The sequence below is a fragment of the Bos indicus genome, chromosome 13, assembly GCF_029378745.1.
Source record: "Bos indicus isolate NIAB-ARS_2022 breed Sahiwal x Tharparkar chromosome 13, NIAB-ARS_B.indTharparkar_mat_pri_1.0, whole genome shotgun sequence".
In the NCBI taxonomy this organism is placed as follows: domain Eukaryota; kingdom Metazoa; phylum Chordata; class Mammalia; order Artiodactyla; family Bovidae; genus Bos; species Bos indicus.
The window spans coordinates 39,362,609-39,379,766 of record NC_091772.1 but is presented as its reverse complement, the minus strand read 5'-3'; the positions used below and the strand labels follow the sequence as shown (position 1 = coordinate 39,379,766).

The window sequence follows — 17,158 nt, the reverse complement described above, 5'->3', positions numbered from 1 at the left end:
GGGTGAAACATTTGACTTATGTGTCAAAAAGATATGAAACTGAGTGGATACATTTTTTTTTTCTGCAAAAATTGAAAACTACTAGTTTTATGTTGAAAGCACTTTTTCACACATGTGCAGCTCTTTTTAGCAATGACTTGTAGGCATGGCTCAGAAGTAACCAAAAAACAAACTGCCAGGATCCAGAAATTCCTTGTCACATTTCATTGCGGGATTCGTATGCAGCTCTCTGGGATCCGTTACTGGATTAATTGTTCCAACAAACCTAAGATGTGATATCACCAAGTTCAGCTGTTGACAGACAGGATAAGATGGATGTTGTATAAAGAAGAAATGTAATTCACATATATTTGAATACACTTACAAAATAACTTCAATTTATGCCTTGAATGGCATAGATGCTGAAACCCTAATCTTACCTCTTCCCCCTCCTCCCACCCATTGCAACAAGAAAAACAAAAGCCAGGATGAGTATTAACTATGATTATTCACTCTATTTAAAACCTCTACAACTTGGCAAGAATGTGTGCTAAACTGTGGTTCAGTAAAAAGTTAATGGGACGCCTGGGTGTACTTTACTAAGGAAATAAACGTCCTGAGTGCAGCAGTGAGTTATCTGAGAGATTTTGGTGAGGTTTATTATCCTGCCTTGTGTTTTGAAATGAACCACAAAGTTCAATGTGAAATCAATCCTGAGGCATGGCATAATTTATCTCGTGCACATTGCTAATCTCTGCTTGTCCACAGGCTTAGTTCCTGACTTTTCCAACATCTCTGCAGTGCCTGAAACTCTAGATGATGATGCGATGAACACACGGCATTTTATTTATTAGAGAAAACTTGGCTGAATCAACCGGATTCCTGCAGTTGGACTGTAACACACAGCTGGATAATTGGAAGACTTTCAAAGATCCATTGGGTTGTTTTCATACAGAGTTCTGGTGTCAGATAGATGGTGTGTGTGTGTGTGTGTGTGTGTGTGTTGAGCAGCCACTGAAGAAAATAAAAATAAATGAGATGTATAACTCAGTACAAGATGACACAAAATCCAAGAAGGCAGTGTCCCATTTACTTCAAAATACTTGATCAAAATGGGTCAGAAGAATTGGATAGTTATCTATTAATGGGATAACCATCCTATTTTGAAAAGATGAAAATAAATCTTGGAAAGAGCAACATTACCAACTCTAATTTCCTATTTCTGTCCCCTCTGCCCCAAACCTGACTATCTTCATGAAAAATTAGGTAAAGCTCTAAGGCTACACTTAATTACATTTATTGCAGGTTGAATGTTATTCCTATTTTATATACTACAACTCAAAACTGTCTGGACGTTACAATATTATTACCCTGCCCTCCCCCCTTTTTAAATAAAGACATTTAGGCTTTTTTTTTTTTTAAACCTGAGTGCTTAAAATAAGTTCACATTTGCTGTTTGAGATACATAGAGTCTCAAACTCTAGCACGTACATTTAGGACTAAGCTACAAATGTCAGAAGCCACAGGTTTAGGAAAACATAATAAGCAGTTCTCCAGGTCTTTTTGGAGGTAAATACAAACCATGTACCTATAAAAGTGCACTCTCCCTTCAAGGGTAGGACCAGCACTTTGCTTTGGGAAGTGGCAAAGCCATCCGGAAATTTCATGGCCTCTCAGTGTATGCAAGGCCACCTAAGGGCATGTGTGGGGACAGCGACTTTGGTAGGCACTGGCCACGCTGGGAACACACTTCCTAGAAAGAGGGTGTGTGGTGGTACCGCCTGGGGTCATCCAGGCTGTTTAGTAAGAAGTGCAAGCTTCAGGATCCACTCCCCGCCCCCTCACCAGGGCCACTGAATGCCCTGGTGCATGAAATCACAGCCTGGGAGTTTACAGAAATCAACACATCCCAGAAAACTGCTGAGAGGGTTTCTCAGGTGATACCGGCAGGTTTGGGACGCTGTAAGAAGGTTCTTCCCTCTAACTCATCCCAACCTCTCCCAGATAAATCCCAGGACAGGGAAAACAGCTGCATCAGCAGTTGTGCACTGCTGGACAGCCGTCAGAAGCATGTTCTCAGTCAGCAGTTTAAGGCACAATGTGCATGGCTGAGACCTGGCAGAAAGACGCCCGGGGCTCATTTCAGAAAGGAACCCTGCCCAGTTCTTAGGTCAGCAATCATGGTGCATGAAACATGGAAACAACCAGTCCCAGAATTTCCTCTCTGAGACATTTAGCCTGGAACTATGGTTTCTCAAGATTTCACAGCAAATGTGTAAAAAAACAAAAACAAAACAGGCTTTGGATCAAATGTCTTTGCTTAAGACTAAGACTAAAACTAATCAAGACCAGTATGACAGAGTATTTAACATAAAAGCATTTGATGCTTCGTAAGCACCAATCCACATTATGGTAATATCCTGTCCATGTCTGTCATGTATTTATAAAAAGCACCAATATAGGAATAAAACACTTTTAGATGTAAACACTCAAGACAAAGCTAAGTTCCTAGTATTTTCCCACCACCTGGGAAGAGATTTTTAAAAAATAAATTTGGAACTGTGAATTACCAGCTATTTTTCTTCTGATTCCTATAAAACAATTCTATTGAGGTTCAGGTGGAAACTTGGCTTGTTTGCTCCTCTAGGGCTACTTTTAGATCCTTGTAATGATTTTTGTTTGTTTGGCTGCACCTCACGGCATGCGGGATCTTAGTTCCCCAACCAGGGATGGAACCCCCAGCCCCAGCAGTAGAAGCATGGAGTCTTAACCACTGGATTGCCGGGGAAGTCCCCTGATAATGATTTCTTGAGAGTCATGCAGAATATGGCTTATTATGTATTACTTTCTTTCCTTCTTAAGGAACCACCTTGGGGAAGTCTTAATTTTCACAACTGAAATCTACTAAAATCAGACAGGAGGGTGACTTGAGCCCTGCTGGACATCACTGTCAACTCTGGAATGCTCTCCCTGTTATGTCCAGCTGCAAGAATTCCTAACACACCATCGCACGTATCCTAAGAATGACAGGCCTAGCAGAGAACCTTCAAGATTCAGAGGGGACCCAAGATTTGTCACTTCATACCTGCAATCTGCCAGACACTGACCAGATTCCCAGAGGCGTCAACCAAGAAACAGTAAACATTCGATGACACCATCTTTTCACCTTCCCTGTGTCCTCCTCACTCCAGGGAGAAAGCAAAGAGGAAACTGCTCAAGGAAAGATACAGAACAGAGAAGTTTATTTTACACTATCCGTCCAAGAAAACAATCTCCATAAAACCAGTGCAAAATGTGTAACAGAATCCGTAAGTGTGTCTCAGCTCAGAAAGCCCAAAGTGGTGATTCCCTCTCCCGCTCCGCTGGCCAGCAGGTACCCCTCGGCCAAGGCCGGCCTCGGTGGGCACCGGCGACAGAAACATTCAACCCATTTGTAGCAGGTTATTTTTACAATTCATACCAGAGTGTGTACAGGGGAAGGGGAAAACCATACCGAATGAATAGGTGATCAGTGCTTAAAGTAAATACATGGGGCAGCACGGGGCGAGAATCCACAGTTTCAATAAATACAAGTGAACAAGCATGGGTGGGTCTCAACTCGGTGGAGTTGTCTGCGGAGTAATTCAGCATCGGACAGAACCTAGCGGAGCTGCTGAGCAGCGATTGACAGCAACATCCACAGTAACACGCCCTTGAGTGAGTCTGCATCCAACACATTCTGCGTTTCCAAGGTGTCAGTTCTGTTCCTCCTTCCTGTGTCCCCTCCCCACCCCCCGGGGAAGGGAGCGGGGCGCTGGGGCAGCTGGGCGTGGCGACTGGGAGGAGACGCTGGCCCTCGAGCCAGCAGTCAGGGTCCAGTGTACTCAGTACGAGGGGCGGTGTCTGTGCAAAGTGCGCTTCTCCACTTCCCGAGAAACCAGTGTCTGCAACTCCTGCCTCCGGGTCACACTCCCTGCCCCGCCAAACACCAAACCAAGAGCAGTCTCAGAGTCTCAGGCGGGAGGCACTGCCGTGCCGGCTGCCTGGTGCTCAGGATGGAGAGGTTAACCCGGGCAGGCAGGCTTCAACTATTGCTTGAGAGGCTAGAAAGAACTGGGGAGAGAGTGATGGTCAGAACGGACAGGCGGTCAGCTGTCTTCTTCCTAGAAAACCCAGGGCCTCAGGGCAGAGCCCCGGGTGTGACGAGAAGGAGCTTGTCCAGGGGCCTCTCCAGCCGCTCCTCCGATGGGCGCTAAATCCACACAAGCTGCAACGCACCTGGGCCTCGACCCCAGAGGACGCAGCTGGGACGCCCAGTGGGTCAGTGAGGATCCAGAGCCCGGGGAGAGAAGATGCGAGGAAAAAAGTCAACATCTCTGGAAGGAAAAGAAGAAAAGAGGGGAGCCCCCAAACCAAACCCCCAGACTCAGGAACCTAGAAACCAGCCCCAAACATAAGGAGAATCCCAAACGCTCCCTGTCACGCGTGGACCCTCTCCTCTCTCTTCTCCACAGTCTCGGCTCATACATTAGGCCGGTCTTCCATCCAATAACTTAAAAAAGGAGGAGGGATATATACTAAGTTTGCCTGGCACGGGCCAGTTAGCAGCCAGTTTTTCTAGAATCTCAGTCACTGTTCAAAAATGGGGCTTGAAAAGTCACGCGGAGGTCGGGAGTCTTCACGTGGAGGAGGGCAGAGACGGAGTCGGGGTGGGGGTCCGGGATTGGCGGGTCGGGAGGCGGTGGAGGGTAGGGGGGTAGGGGCAGGGCCCAGGAGGAGTCGAGGGGGCGGAGGCCTGCGGGCAGCGCGGAGGCGGACTCGGGCGCCCGCTTGTATTGCACAGAAGGAGGGGCCGAGCTGGGCGCGGCCGCGGGTCAGTGGTCCCCGCACATGGGCAGGTTCACAAACGTGAACACGTTGAACTCCGTCATGATGGAGAAGCACAGGAACACGCCGTATAGGAAAAGGCACCCGCACCCCAGCTTCCTGTCCAGCTGCCACTTGTTCAGGTGGACGCCGAACACCTGCGAGGCACAGAGCAGGGTCAGAGGGCGTGGGGACCCTCCTGGGTTACGAAGCCCCTCCTCCACCGCGTCCCAGACCCCGCATGCGCACCGGGTTTCCCTCCGGCCGCTCTTCCAGCTCCCTCTGTGTTCCTCTTGCGGCTCCGTCCCCAGCATCCTGAGCTCTGACTGTCGGGGCACCGGGACTCACACTTCGGCCACTCTCTTCCACCTACGCTCACTCCCAGGGGGGTCTCATCCGACTCCTTGGCTCTAAACCCCCGTCTACGTCCTGGTGTCTCCAGCGTGGGCTTCCTCCTGAACCAGCTGTTCTGACCTAGCCCCTGGGATGTCAGTTCGGCACTGAAAACTTCAGATATTGGAACTTGCTTCTCCTCCCAGACCTACTTCGTTTCAGTCCTTCAACAGCCCTCCAGGGCAGAGGGGCAGTGGTGAGACCCTGTCCCAGGAATGCCCGGCCACAGCATCCGGCGATGCAGTGCACCGGCAAGCCAGCAGGCACTCGGAGGTCAGACACAAGGTCCCTACAGGCCTCACTTGTCAGTCTCTATAATGCGGCTGATATCAGTGACTACCTATTGGAGTGTGGTGAGCTCCAGATGGGGAAATTCCTGCAGTAAGCACCTGTGTGGCGGTTACAAGCATAATAATCCTAAGTCATACCAACCTGAAGAACCTCCTAAAAAGAATGAATAGATGGGTTTTCACTATTGTGTAAGGCAGTATTTAGTTTGATAAAACCTTGGCATTGGAGTTGCATGCTGGACCTGGAAATGACCTCTCCTGCCCTTGTGAATTCCCATTCTCTACCTATGTATGTTCTCATGACAGGTGTAATTCAACAAATAGTTCCTCAACAATTCAGGAAAAAACACATTGCATTTCCTACGGTGAAAATTCAGTAGCATACATGTACGTCATCAGACACTTAGGGCAGGTGGGTCAGTCCACATGGTGGTGTGAACTCGCTCCCACCAAAGGTGTCAACTGAGTTGGAACAGTACATTATGCAAGTGGATGGATGGCCAAGGCAGTGCAGTGGCATCAGAGTGCATTCACTGTCCAGCAAGTCTGTCCTCAGTCTTTGGGTGTTGGTCACATCCATGGATTTATGGAGATGTTTAGGAACCTGGAATAGTCAATTAATTGGAATATAACCTTCTGTAGCCTCATCTTGCATAAAAAGTGGGATTCCCCCTATTGCTTTTGATAAATGTTTGTGTTTGACATGAGACAGGTTGTGCTTCCGAGAGGAGGCTGGCTCCTTTCAGAAAGGGAGGCTTTCTCGGGGGTTGCCAGGATCCATTTGTGGAGGACACAGCCACGAGACAGGAGAACCTCAAGGCTGACTGTCCCTATCCACCGGGAGGCCAAGCCTATCTGGTGTCCAAACAGACTCTGTAGCCAGAGAACCCAAGGGAATGGGGGGAGAGGTGGGGACTGGAGAGTGGAGAGAGCTGCAGACCCACCGTGACGAAGACGGAGGCCAGGAGCAAGCCCACGGAGTAGATCAACCCCCTGCTGTTCAGCCGAATCTGTAAGAGAGGATGACACAGAGTTAGGCTCCCGAAACATCTGCCAAGTGCGGGGCGATAAATTCTAGTGAGGCCAAGACCCTCATCCAGGATGGAGGGCAAATGGCAGCTTTGCAGTGGGTATGGCACTTTCCTTGACACCCAGGGGGCACCCTGGCCTGGTCCACCCTCAGCCCCATCCCTTCCCCCTCCAGCAGCGGTATTTGCTGACTGCCCTGTGGCCACTTGAATTCTCCATCCGGCATGGCCTGATTCTTATTTACTGGGGGACTTGACTTCCAGGGAGCTTCCGATCTCCCGACACACAACGTTTAGGGTAAATTTAATAACGTGGGTCATGAGAGCAATATTTTGAAAAATATGACTAAACTTTTTAATCTCTTTTGCATTCAAATGTCTGTGACCTTCACCTGAACTTGATGGGAAGTGGTGAGTGAGGGTTGCTATTTTGAACAGGCAAAGAAGAGTTAACATTCAATTCCTGATATTTTGTTTGTTTTCCACAGTAACACAGTGGGGTTAACAGGCAAACTTTGAAGATTAAAAAAAATACAAACAACAATTTCTGGAATTCTTAGGAGCCCTGTCCAGTGCAACTTCCCATGAGGCATACATAGTCTTAGTTCCCTGATCAGAACCTGTGCTTTCAGCAACAGAAGCAGAGTCTTAACCACTGGGTCACCAGGGAAGTTCAAGGGCAGTAAGTCTTATCCCCGTAAAAAACCAGTTTCTTGGGGTCTTGCTAAGCCAGACAATCTCACCAACCCTTCTCACCTCTGGATAAGACTTGGAGCCTCAACTGTGCAGTGTGGACCTAAACCAGCATCCCCTGCTCCTGCCTCACAGATGCGAGGCCCAGGAAGTGCAAAGGCAGACGGTCCCCATGGCAATGCCCTTCTGAGAGCAGGCAACACACTCGGATTGTTCAGCCTTGACATTTAACGTTGTTTTTATTTCTTGCCTTCGAAACTATGAATTTTATCCTCCAATTCCCTCTTGGCAGTTGCTAGAGAGGAAACAGGAGGCTGGCTGGTTCCTGAGTCAACAGGAATTTAGGCTCCACGGATGTGTCTTTTAGTGCAAACGCACACAGAGACTGCATCACCCCCAATTTCCTGCATGCATGTGGCTCATAAAACAGTCCCCTGAATCCTATACTGTTTGTTTAAGGACCTGAACCTGCAGCCTCAAAGACTCTGACTTCCCCCACATTGCAGTTTAAAATCTCTGTATGTTTTGAGGTCAGCTCCACCCGACCAGCAAATTCTTTTAGGAAAAACAAGAAGCCCCTGGATTTTCGCTAATTGGTTTATAACTCGGAACACATGTGGTTGTCACTTTGCATTTTCTAACTTGAGTGGTTTGAACACTTGCTTAGGCTTGGGTTCCAAATGGATACGTCCAGCTGGGACTTTACGCTATATAACATCACAGGGTGGGGGGCTTTCCTTGAACAGTGACATGAGGTCAGAAAGTGAATGAGCCGACCGAAGAGAAGCACTGGAACACAGCTTTCTTCCCGGAGTGCGTGACCACACATGGGCTGCACTGAGTTCTTGTGGCAGCTCCTCAAGGTGTCCTGAGCTGCCTGTAAAGGTGAGACAGCTGAGGCTCCAGGAAGTGAAGCCCCCACTCTCCCTGCATCTCCACGTGTTCCCAGAAGTTCTCTGAACCCTGTCGTTTTGGGGCTTTTACGGAGGCCTCGTTATGGAGGCACAGCTGATTAAATCTACAGCTGCTGCCGACTGAGGGACTTCCAGCCCCTCTCTCTGCCCCAGAGTTCACAGTATTGGGAAGCAAAGTTCCAGCCCTCAAACCACAGGGTTGGTTCTCCTGCCAACCAGCTCCATCCTTAGAAGCTATCCTAAAGTCATCTCATTCACATAAAAAGATAATTCTGAGGCTTTTAGGAGCTCTGTGCTAGAAAAAAAGACCAAATATAAATTTCTTACTACAAATCGCTGTATTACACAAGGTCAGGGAGCTGGTAAGGGGTCACGTATGCACTTAGAGTCAGGCTTCAGCCTGAAAATTCTAGACTCTTCAATGCACCTTGCAGGGCACAGGAGAAAAGCCAGGGCTTCCTCTACCTGCTAAGAACTCTCTAGGCTCACATGTGGGCCCCTTACCATCTTGGTGGGACCACCTGACTCCCTGGAGCCCACGCTGGCATCTGTGGTCTGTGTCTGAGGCTCCTCCTCAAGCCCTGGAAGAGCCACCACCCACCTCTCTGGTCACACCTGCCCACCTCCTACTGGGTTCCCCCCCGACACACCCGGAATAAAGTCCTCACCCCATCCTCATCTTCAGAATAGAGTGGTTTTGGGAGGGATCTAAAACTTTGATGGTGAGACTGAATCTACTTCAGGCCTTGGTGACCCAGGAAAGACCCTACCTCCCCCCAAACATCACCTCATTTTTCCTAAAATCTAAAGAGCAAGATTCACCTTAAGGGGATTGGGTGGTGTCATTGCAGCCCCTAGGGCCTTGTTAGAACAGCTTTGAGAAGAACCATTCATTGTGAAGCCCCCAGATGATCCCCAGTTACCCAACTAGGTCTGTGGGAACAGCCTGTGGCCAGACCCTGGGAATAGTTTCTGCATTTTCCTGGTTTCCATGGTGTCAGTATTCCTGCCAAGGTCAAGTGCAAGCTGCCCATGTGGCCTCACTGAGAGTGGAGTGGGGAAGGGCTACGTGTAGCTGCCCCGGGGTTGGGGCAGGGTTTGCAGAAAAAGAAAAACCGGCCTGGCAACTGGAACAGAAACTGCATACCAGAAGATCGACTCAAGAATGTTTTTCCTCGAGAAGGAAGACGTGGTAGCATTGAGAACTGACTGGTAGGTTCTGGGTGCACTGGCTGAGTCGGACACATCTTTGCTCTCAGAGGGTGAGGGAAGATGACACCCCACCCCCACCATGTGACTGCAGAGGCAGTGGACATGGCTGGGTGGCTTCTCGGAGGAGGTGACAGCTGGAGGACAGCCGGCATTGGAAGGAGGACATTGGGAAGAGCCTTCCTCCATGTGGCCAGTCTTTCTGGAAACATTCTCCTCATCCTTGCCCTTTCTGGCCGACCACCCCCCAGCCTCCTTCCCTGAATGGTTTTCTCACTACCTGACATCAGGGTATGGTCATGGTTCTCTTCTCTGTTTACACTTACTCCCTGTATGAGCTTTATGCTTAAAAACCCATAGCAACTCTCTTGACTGTCAGAGGTCTTGCCTCTGAATTTATCTCACTGTCTGCCTGATGTCTCCACCAGGATGACCCTCAGACACATCACACCTCATCTGGTTCTAAGCACAACCCTGGATCCTGTCGCTTAAATATGCACTCCCACCCTGGCTCCCCTGGGGGCTCTCTCCCCCAGGTCACATATTCTGTTTTTCCTACAAATGCTTCATAACTGGTCTGGCTGCCCTCTGTCATGTCTGGTTCCACGATGGTGTGATCACTTACCTAGAGCCAGACATCCTGGAATGCGAAGTCAACTGGGCCTTAGGAAGCATCACAACGAACAAAGCTAGTGGAGGTGATGGAATTCCAGTTGAGCTATTTCAAATCCTAAATGATGATGTTGTGAAAGTGCTACACTCAATATGCCAGCAAATTTGGAAAACTCAGCAGTGGCCACAGGACTGGAAAAGGTCAGTTTTCATTCCAATCCCAAAGAAAGGCAATGCCAAAGAATGCTCAAACTACCGCACGATTGCACTCATCTCACATGCTAGCCAAGTAATGCTCAAAATTCTCCAAGCCAGGCTTCAACAGTACATGAACTGTGAACTTCCAGATGTTCAAGTTGGATTTAGAAAAGGCAGAGGAACCAGAGATCAAATTGCCAACATCTGTTGGATCATCAAAAAAGGAAGAGAGTTCCAGAAGAACATCTATTTCCACTTTATTGACTATGCCAAAGCTTTTGACTGTGTGGCTCACAACAAACTGTGGAAAATTCTTCAAGAGATGGGAATACCAGACCACCTGACCTGCCTCTTGAGAAATTTGTATGCAGGTCAAGAAGCAACAGTTAGAACTGAACATAGAACATCAGATTGGTTCCAAACTGGGAAAGGAGTACATCAAGGCTGTATATTGTCACCCTGCTTATTTAACTTATATGCAGAGTACATCATGAGAAATGCTGGACTGGATGAAGCACAAGCTGGAATCAAGATTGCCAGGAAAAATATCAAAAACCTCACATATGCAGATGACACCACCCTTATGACAGAAAGTGAAGAACTACAGAGCCTCTTGATGAAAGTGAAAGAGGAGAGTGAAAAAGTCGGCGTAAAGCTCAACATTCAGAAAATTAAGATCATGGCATCTGGTCCCATCACTTCAGGGCAAATAGATGGGGAAATAGTGGAAACAGTGGCAGACTTCATTTTTTGGGGAGCTCCAAAATCACTGCAAATGGTGACTGCAGCCATGAAATTAAAAGACACTTGCTCCCTGGAAGAAAAGTTATGAAAAGTGTATTAAAAAGCAGAGTCATTACTTGCCAACAAAGATCTGTCTAGTCGAAGCTATGGTTTTTCCAATAGTCATGTATGGATGTGAGAGTTGGACTATAAAGAAAGCTGAGTGCCGAAGAATTGATGCTTTTGAACTGTGGTGTTGGAGAAGACTCTTGAGAGTCCCTTGGACAGCAAGGAGATCCAACCAGTCCATCCTAAAGGAGATCAGTCCTGAATATTCATTGGAAGGACTGATGCTGTAGCTGAAACTCCAATACTGTGGCTACCTGATGTGAAGAACTGACTCATTTGAAAAGACCCTGATGCTGGGAAAGATTGAAGGCAGGAGGAGAAGGGGATGACAGATGATGAGATGGTTGGATGGCATCACCGACTCGATGGACATGAGTTTGAGTAAGATCCAGGAGTTGGTGATGGACAGGGAAGCCTGGGATGCTGCAATCCATGGGGTCACAAAGAGTCAGACTTGACTGAGCAACTGAACTGAACTGAACTAACCCTTTCCCCACACTACAGCTAGAATTCTCTTCCTCAAAGGATGGACAGTCATAGCAGCCCCTCCCTTGTCCCCACGAGCATGGCTCTCAGTGTCCTTGCCCACGTGGCCTCTCTGGGCTCCAGTTCACCCCTGCCACTCATCCCTGTCCCTCCCACACCCCCTCCCACACCCCAGGCAGAGGAACTGTCCTTTGGTCCTTCAGTGCCTGGAACATTCTCGTATCTTGGGGCTTCTACTAGCTGTTCCTTTGCTTAGAAAAAGCCTTTCACCTTCACCTGCTTCGCTTCTGATAATCTCAGTTTTTCAGGGTAAGGATCATTTCCTCACACGCATCCAGGTGCCCTGGCCCCTGCACACAGCGCCACGTGCTGCCCTGAATGCTGCATGGCCAGCTCTCAGGAGGGCAGGGGTCACACTGTGCGGTCATGCCCTCCCAGCGGCTGGGGCCCCAGGAGCACAGGACAGTGTCTGTCTGGCTCACTGAGGCAGCCCCAGTGACGGCTACCAGCTCAGCACAGAGAAGGCAGTCAATTCGTGTCTGAGTAGAAGAGTGACCTGGACAGAGGTGTGGTGGGGAGAACTCCTCCAATCACTTCTTTTTACCTCCATGGATTCTGGAATAAGGTGGACTCTTGCTTGGAGAGAGGGAAAGACAGACTTCCTTGCTGCCCCTGTTCGCTGCTTCTTAGGGTTCTTTTACATTTCTAAGCCCCAGCTCAGAAATCTAGATTTTGCCCTAGCTGCCTGGAGCCTGCCTGGTGACTTTCTTAGTTTGGTGGGAGCAGGTGGGAGAGACTTATCACTGAAATGGAATAAGAAGTACTCATTTTCCAAACCGACTTTTAGAAACAGCTATTACTGGGGGCACTTAAGTAGCTAGCTGGCTTCTGAGCAAGACACAAGTACTGAGAAATGTCAAAATCTGTGCAACTGCCTTCCTTCCTTGCTGTCAGATGCCTGAACCTAATACTTTGCACAAAACAGCTGTCTCACTGGTAATTATCCAGTAATCATGACCTGGAAATCCATCTAGGCGAAATGGAAAAATGGCTTCAGAACTGAAGCAGCTCGCTTGCGAGGGTGGGGAAGCCATTAAATCCACACAAGCCACTGAGTACTGATATCAGAGAGACAGGAAGATGTCATGGGGTCACTGAAATGCTAACAGGTGGAGGCCCCTGACTGTCCTTTCAGAAGGAACACTCTCTCCTCGAAAAAGCTGGAGGCGGAGATGAGGGAAGACTAAACATTCAAGACCAATAAGCCTCTAAATTTGCTTTTCCATGAGCCTGAAATTAGCTCTCCAAGCAACTTCTGCATCTTGGCCTGAAGTTACACATGCCCCTACAGTGTGGCTGGGTGTGGGGGGCTGGCCCAGAGGGCCCGATGGAAGCTGTGGAGGGACCAGGGCGTGGACAAATGGGTCATGGAAGGATCCAGAGTGGTTCCTCTGACACGCAGATGGAAACTGGGTAGACTCACCTCTTACTGCAGCTGCGGGCAGTGGCTGTTTGAGCTGCACCAATGCCTGTGGGATTTTACTCCTAACTTTTTCTGGATGTCTGAGAATCACCACCATGAATGTACATTATTTAACTGGGCTGAATTACAGCCACACTCTCAGGAGCTACTGATGTATGAGGAATGCTCATCCCTACAATTGAGGAAATAAAATGTATTCACTATTTAAACAAGGTAAATGTCCTGCTGCATGGATGGCAAACGCCAAGTGGACATGGTCTCACACTCAGGCTCTAGCAATAGGGAACCAGTGTGGGTTAATGACTGTCGGACAAAGTCGGTCTTGTTCCAGCCACATGTCAAGTGCTTGAATGTCTCATGGGACTAGTGGCTGACTGTATTCCACATTCCATGGCTGGAACATTTCCATCACTGCAGAAAGTTCAACTGGGCAGGCTCTGCTCCAGAGTTTTCCCTGATTAGAATTCTCTAGTTAAAGTTTCTCTAATTTTCTATGACTTGGAAGAAAAGCTATGACACACCTAGACAGCGTATTAAAAAGCAGAGACATCACTTTGCTGAGAAAGGTCCATATAGTCAAAGCTATGGTTTTTCCAGTAGTACATATGGATGTGAGAGCTGGACCATAAAGAAGCCTGAGCACTGAAGAACTGATGCTTTTGAACCGTGATGTTGAAGAAGACTCTTGAGAGTCCCTTGGACTGCAAGGAGATCAAACCAGTCAATCCTAAAGGAAATCAACCCTGAGTATTCATTGGAAGGACTGATGCTGAAACTCTGGCCACCTGATGTGAAGAGCCGACTCACTGGAAAAGACCCTGATGCTGAGAAAGATTGAAGACAGGAGGAGAAGGGGGCGACAGAGAATGAGATGGTTGGATGGCATCACTGACTTAAAGGGCATAAGTTTGAACTAGCTCTGGGAGATGGTGAAGGACAGGGAAGCCTGAAGTGCTGCAGTCCATGGGGTTGTGAAGAGTCAGACATGACTGAGTGACTGAATAACAACAACAACAAATTTTCTATGAAGATCATAAGTTACTTTTATAATCAGAAAAAAGGACTGAAAAAAGGAAAGTTTAATTTGTGGACTGTTGGAAAAACCCAGGAGATTATTTTGGGAATGGCAAAACAGAATCAAGGTGACTTGTATTGAAGGGAACTAGCGAGGCTTAAATGGAAAATACTGTTCTCAGTTGAAGTACAGAAAAGGATGTATACCCAGGGAGGCGGTCCATACGTGACCCAGGAAAAGGCGCTCAGAGGCTGGATGAGAGGGAGTGGAGGGGGCAGCTTGGGATGGCAGAGAGACAGACCCTACAATAGCGGGGCACTCGTGGACCGTGGCCGCTCTACAGCCCCAGTAAGAGGTTATCCTGCAGGTCCCTCCTGTCTGGACTCCACTCTCAACCTGGCACCCCGGACCACAGGACTCATTCATGTCTCCTCCCCTTCCTGAGTAGCCAGCTCCATAAATGACCTGGAGCCCCCTTACATGTAGGTGGGAATGTGTGATTTATGGGATAGAATATGAAAAGGAAAATGCATATAGATGTATAATTGAATCACTTTGCTGTACATCAGAAACTAACACTGTAAATCAACTATTGTCCAATAAAATAAATTAAAAAAAAAAACAATATAGGGAAAGATGAAAAAAAAAATCAACTCACACACAAAAAACCATTACCCTCTAATGGAGAATTGGGTAAAGGGCATAAAGAGATAATTATCTGAAGGAAGAATCTAAAAGGCCAATACATGTGAAAAAGAATGTTTAGTCTCTCTGGTAATTAAAGTAAGATTGACTGAAACACAGTTAAAAAACACAGTTAAAAAAAAAACTCATGCAGCTGAATTTCATAAAAGCCATCAAAAACATCATTATGTAAATCTATATATCTCATCAGTTTGAATGTCATCGTTTTTGATTAACTAAGAGTACCCACATGGTCTGCCCTGCATGGCATCTAGGCCACATGCCCCCAGGCTTGCTCTGCTCCACTTACTTGGGGCCCCTTCCTGTTCTCCAACAGGCCGAGTGCATGTCTGCCTCAGGGCCTTTGCACAGCTGTTCCTTTTGCCTGGAATGCTTTTGCTCTGCCCTGCCCCAGTTTCTCCATGATTGCCTCTTCTCTAGTTATTCAGACTTCGACTCACAGTCACCTCTTGTAAGGAGCTTTCCCAGACCCCCTCTGTCACCACATCACCTCCCAATTTCGCAGACAGCAGAGAAGAGATCTCAGCTCCTTAGGACACATAATGCTTCCTTCCAATGTCTTGTGCTTATCTTAACTCTCTGGTGAAATCTTCCTGCCAACAGGTAGATTCGCATGAACCAAACACGTATGGCCTTTCTCACCATGTGTTGAGAAATTTCAATGGACACACTCTCCCTACTTCAAACAGCTGCGAGGGAAGCAACTTGGAAACAACCATCATCTGATAAATGAGCCACGATATTTTCTTTGGAAAACACACTTAGCTACAACATATTACACAGACAGACTAAAGCATGCTCAGTGACAGGTTCAGAGAAGCACCAACACTGGGTTGGGTATGAATACCAGAGGCATCATCCTTTTTTTCCTCCCTGACACAGAGAGAAACCTCTAACTGCAGTTTCTCCCTCCATCTCTGGACAGTGTCTGGGACAGGAGTGCCCCTCAGCAGAGGGGGAACACTTTGGCAGGCTGGGAAAGAGCACTGACATCTAGCTGGAACTCCCAAGTCCCCATCTGCAAATCCACCTGGAGTCAGAGTTGGCTTGGTCTTGAGAAAGAGCGTGGGGCCGTCACTGCAGAGTGTGACGGTCACCAGATCCCTGGCAGAAACAGCATCATGTACTTTGTGTCTGTCCCTTCAGGAATAAAATATTTTGCGTGCAAAACAAATCTGCAGAGCAAGGGTTGGCGAATTAGGGCCTGCAGGCCAAACCTGGCCCCTCCGCTGTTTTTGCAGAGCCCATGAGTGAAGAAGGGTTTTTACATTTTTCATTGGTTGAAAAGTTTTGAAAAGAATCATACTGTGTCACGACATGTGAAAGTCATATGAAATTCAAATTTCAGCTTCTATACATAAAGTCGGACTGTAACCGCTACGTTTATTGACCCGCCATCACCTGTTGCTGCCTTCAGGCCAACACGGCAGAGCTGATGACGACTGTGATGGAGACCATCTAGGCCACGGGGCGTAAAGTAGTTACCATCTGACCCTTTCCCGAAGCTTGTAACAGCTCCGTCTGCTCTCGAGTCCTGAATGTCCCCACGTGGGCCTGACCTTGAGAAGACTTGGCCAGGAGAATTTGTTTCCTCTCAATGCGAGTGTTTCCACACCTCCTCTGCCCTGAGACATAGTCCCAGTGGCCGAGGTCACCAGGGAGAAAATTTCACTTACATAGGATCCGTAATCCACAGCCAGGGTTTGCAGTGCCCAGGGGAGACCGAGCCCAATGAGGATGTCAAAAACATTGCTCCCGATGGAGTTGGACACAGCCATGTCCCCCATGCCTGCAAGGACAAGAGGTCACTGGAGTGAGGAAGGTGGTCCCTGGGGGGTGCCCCGGCCCTTGAAGACTCTCTCCAGCCCCTGGTCTGACAGCCAGAGACCTGGTGGGCAGGTGGGCCAGCCCAGGTGCTCGGGTCTGTCCCGGACCATCCATCACTGTAGGATGATTCCAATTATAAAATAGTCATTGAATATGTATTTTCAATAAATAGAATGAAATATACATTCTATTGAACTGCTGAGCTTTACTTCAAATATGATCATTGGTTAAATGTAATTCAAAAAACTAAATCTGGTTGCAAAATTCTGAACCATTCTGTGGAAAGGAATAAACTCAACAGTCTATAAAGGGTTCATGAGCTCACTGACCCACACAGTTCAGTGTCATTACATTACCCATCTGCTCCACGCCGTATCCAAGTCTTCTAAATAACTGAGCACCATTAAGGAAAATAGTGTAACCAGTAGAATTTTGTGAGGACCGGTGGAGGACATTTTGCCAAGGGTGGCAGCCACACACTGTTTGCTGAAAACCAATCTCCTCCCGCACAAATCAGGTTCATAAACGAGAGTAGGTGCTGGAAGGAACGTGGCCATCTGGGGGGCTTCCACCCAGGGGTGGGTAGACTGTAATCTTGGTTTTGAGGGTGGAAGGGTCTGTCACACACT

The 17,158-nt window shown here is 47.9% G+C and overlaps 1 protein-coding gene and 1 long non-coding RNA gene across 5 annotated transcripts in view; one reads left to right on the top strand and one right to left on the bottom strand.

The window, feature by feature from the left end:
* LOC109568039 (uncharacterized) overlaps positions 1-3,613 on the top strand; it is a 28,147-nt gene extending 24,534 nt beyond the window's left edge. The window contains exon 4 of the long non-coding RNA XR_011570334.1: positions 748-3,613. This is a non-coding gene — a long non-coding RNA (uncharacterized lncRNA). The remainder of the gene's footprint in view (positions 1-747) is intronic.
* Positions 3,205-17,158, bottom strand: part of SLC24A3 (solute carrier family 24 member 3) — a 441,573-nt gene continuing 427,619 nt past the window's right edge. The window contains exons 15-17 of one of the 4 annotated variants that reach the window (XM_070802130.1): positions 16,379-16,491; positions 6,452-6,517; positions 3,205-4,982 (exon numbers count right to left, since the gene is read on the bottom strand). In XM_070802130.1, the coding sequence (XP_070658231.1) occupies positions 4,833-4,982; positions 6,452-6,517; positions 16,379-16,491 (329 nt within the window). In that variant the 3' untranslated portion in view covers positions 3,205-4,832. Of the gene's footprint in view, positions 4,983-5,040; positions 6,112-6,451; positions 6,518-16,378; positions 16,492-17,158 lie in introns of those variants that run through there. The other 3 variants (XM_070802129.1, XM_070802131.1, XM_070802132.1) reach the window with 3 other exon arrangements.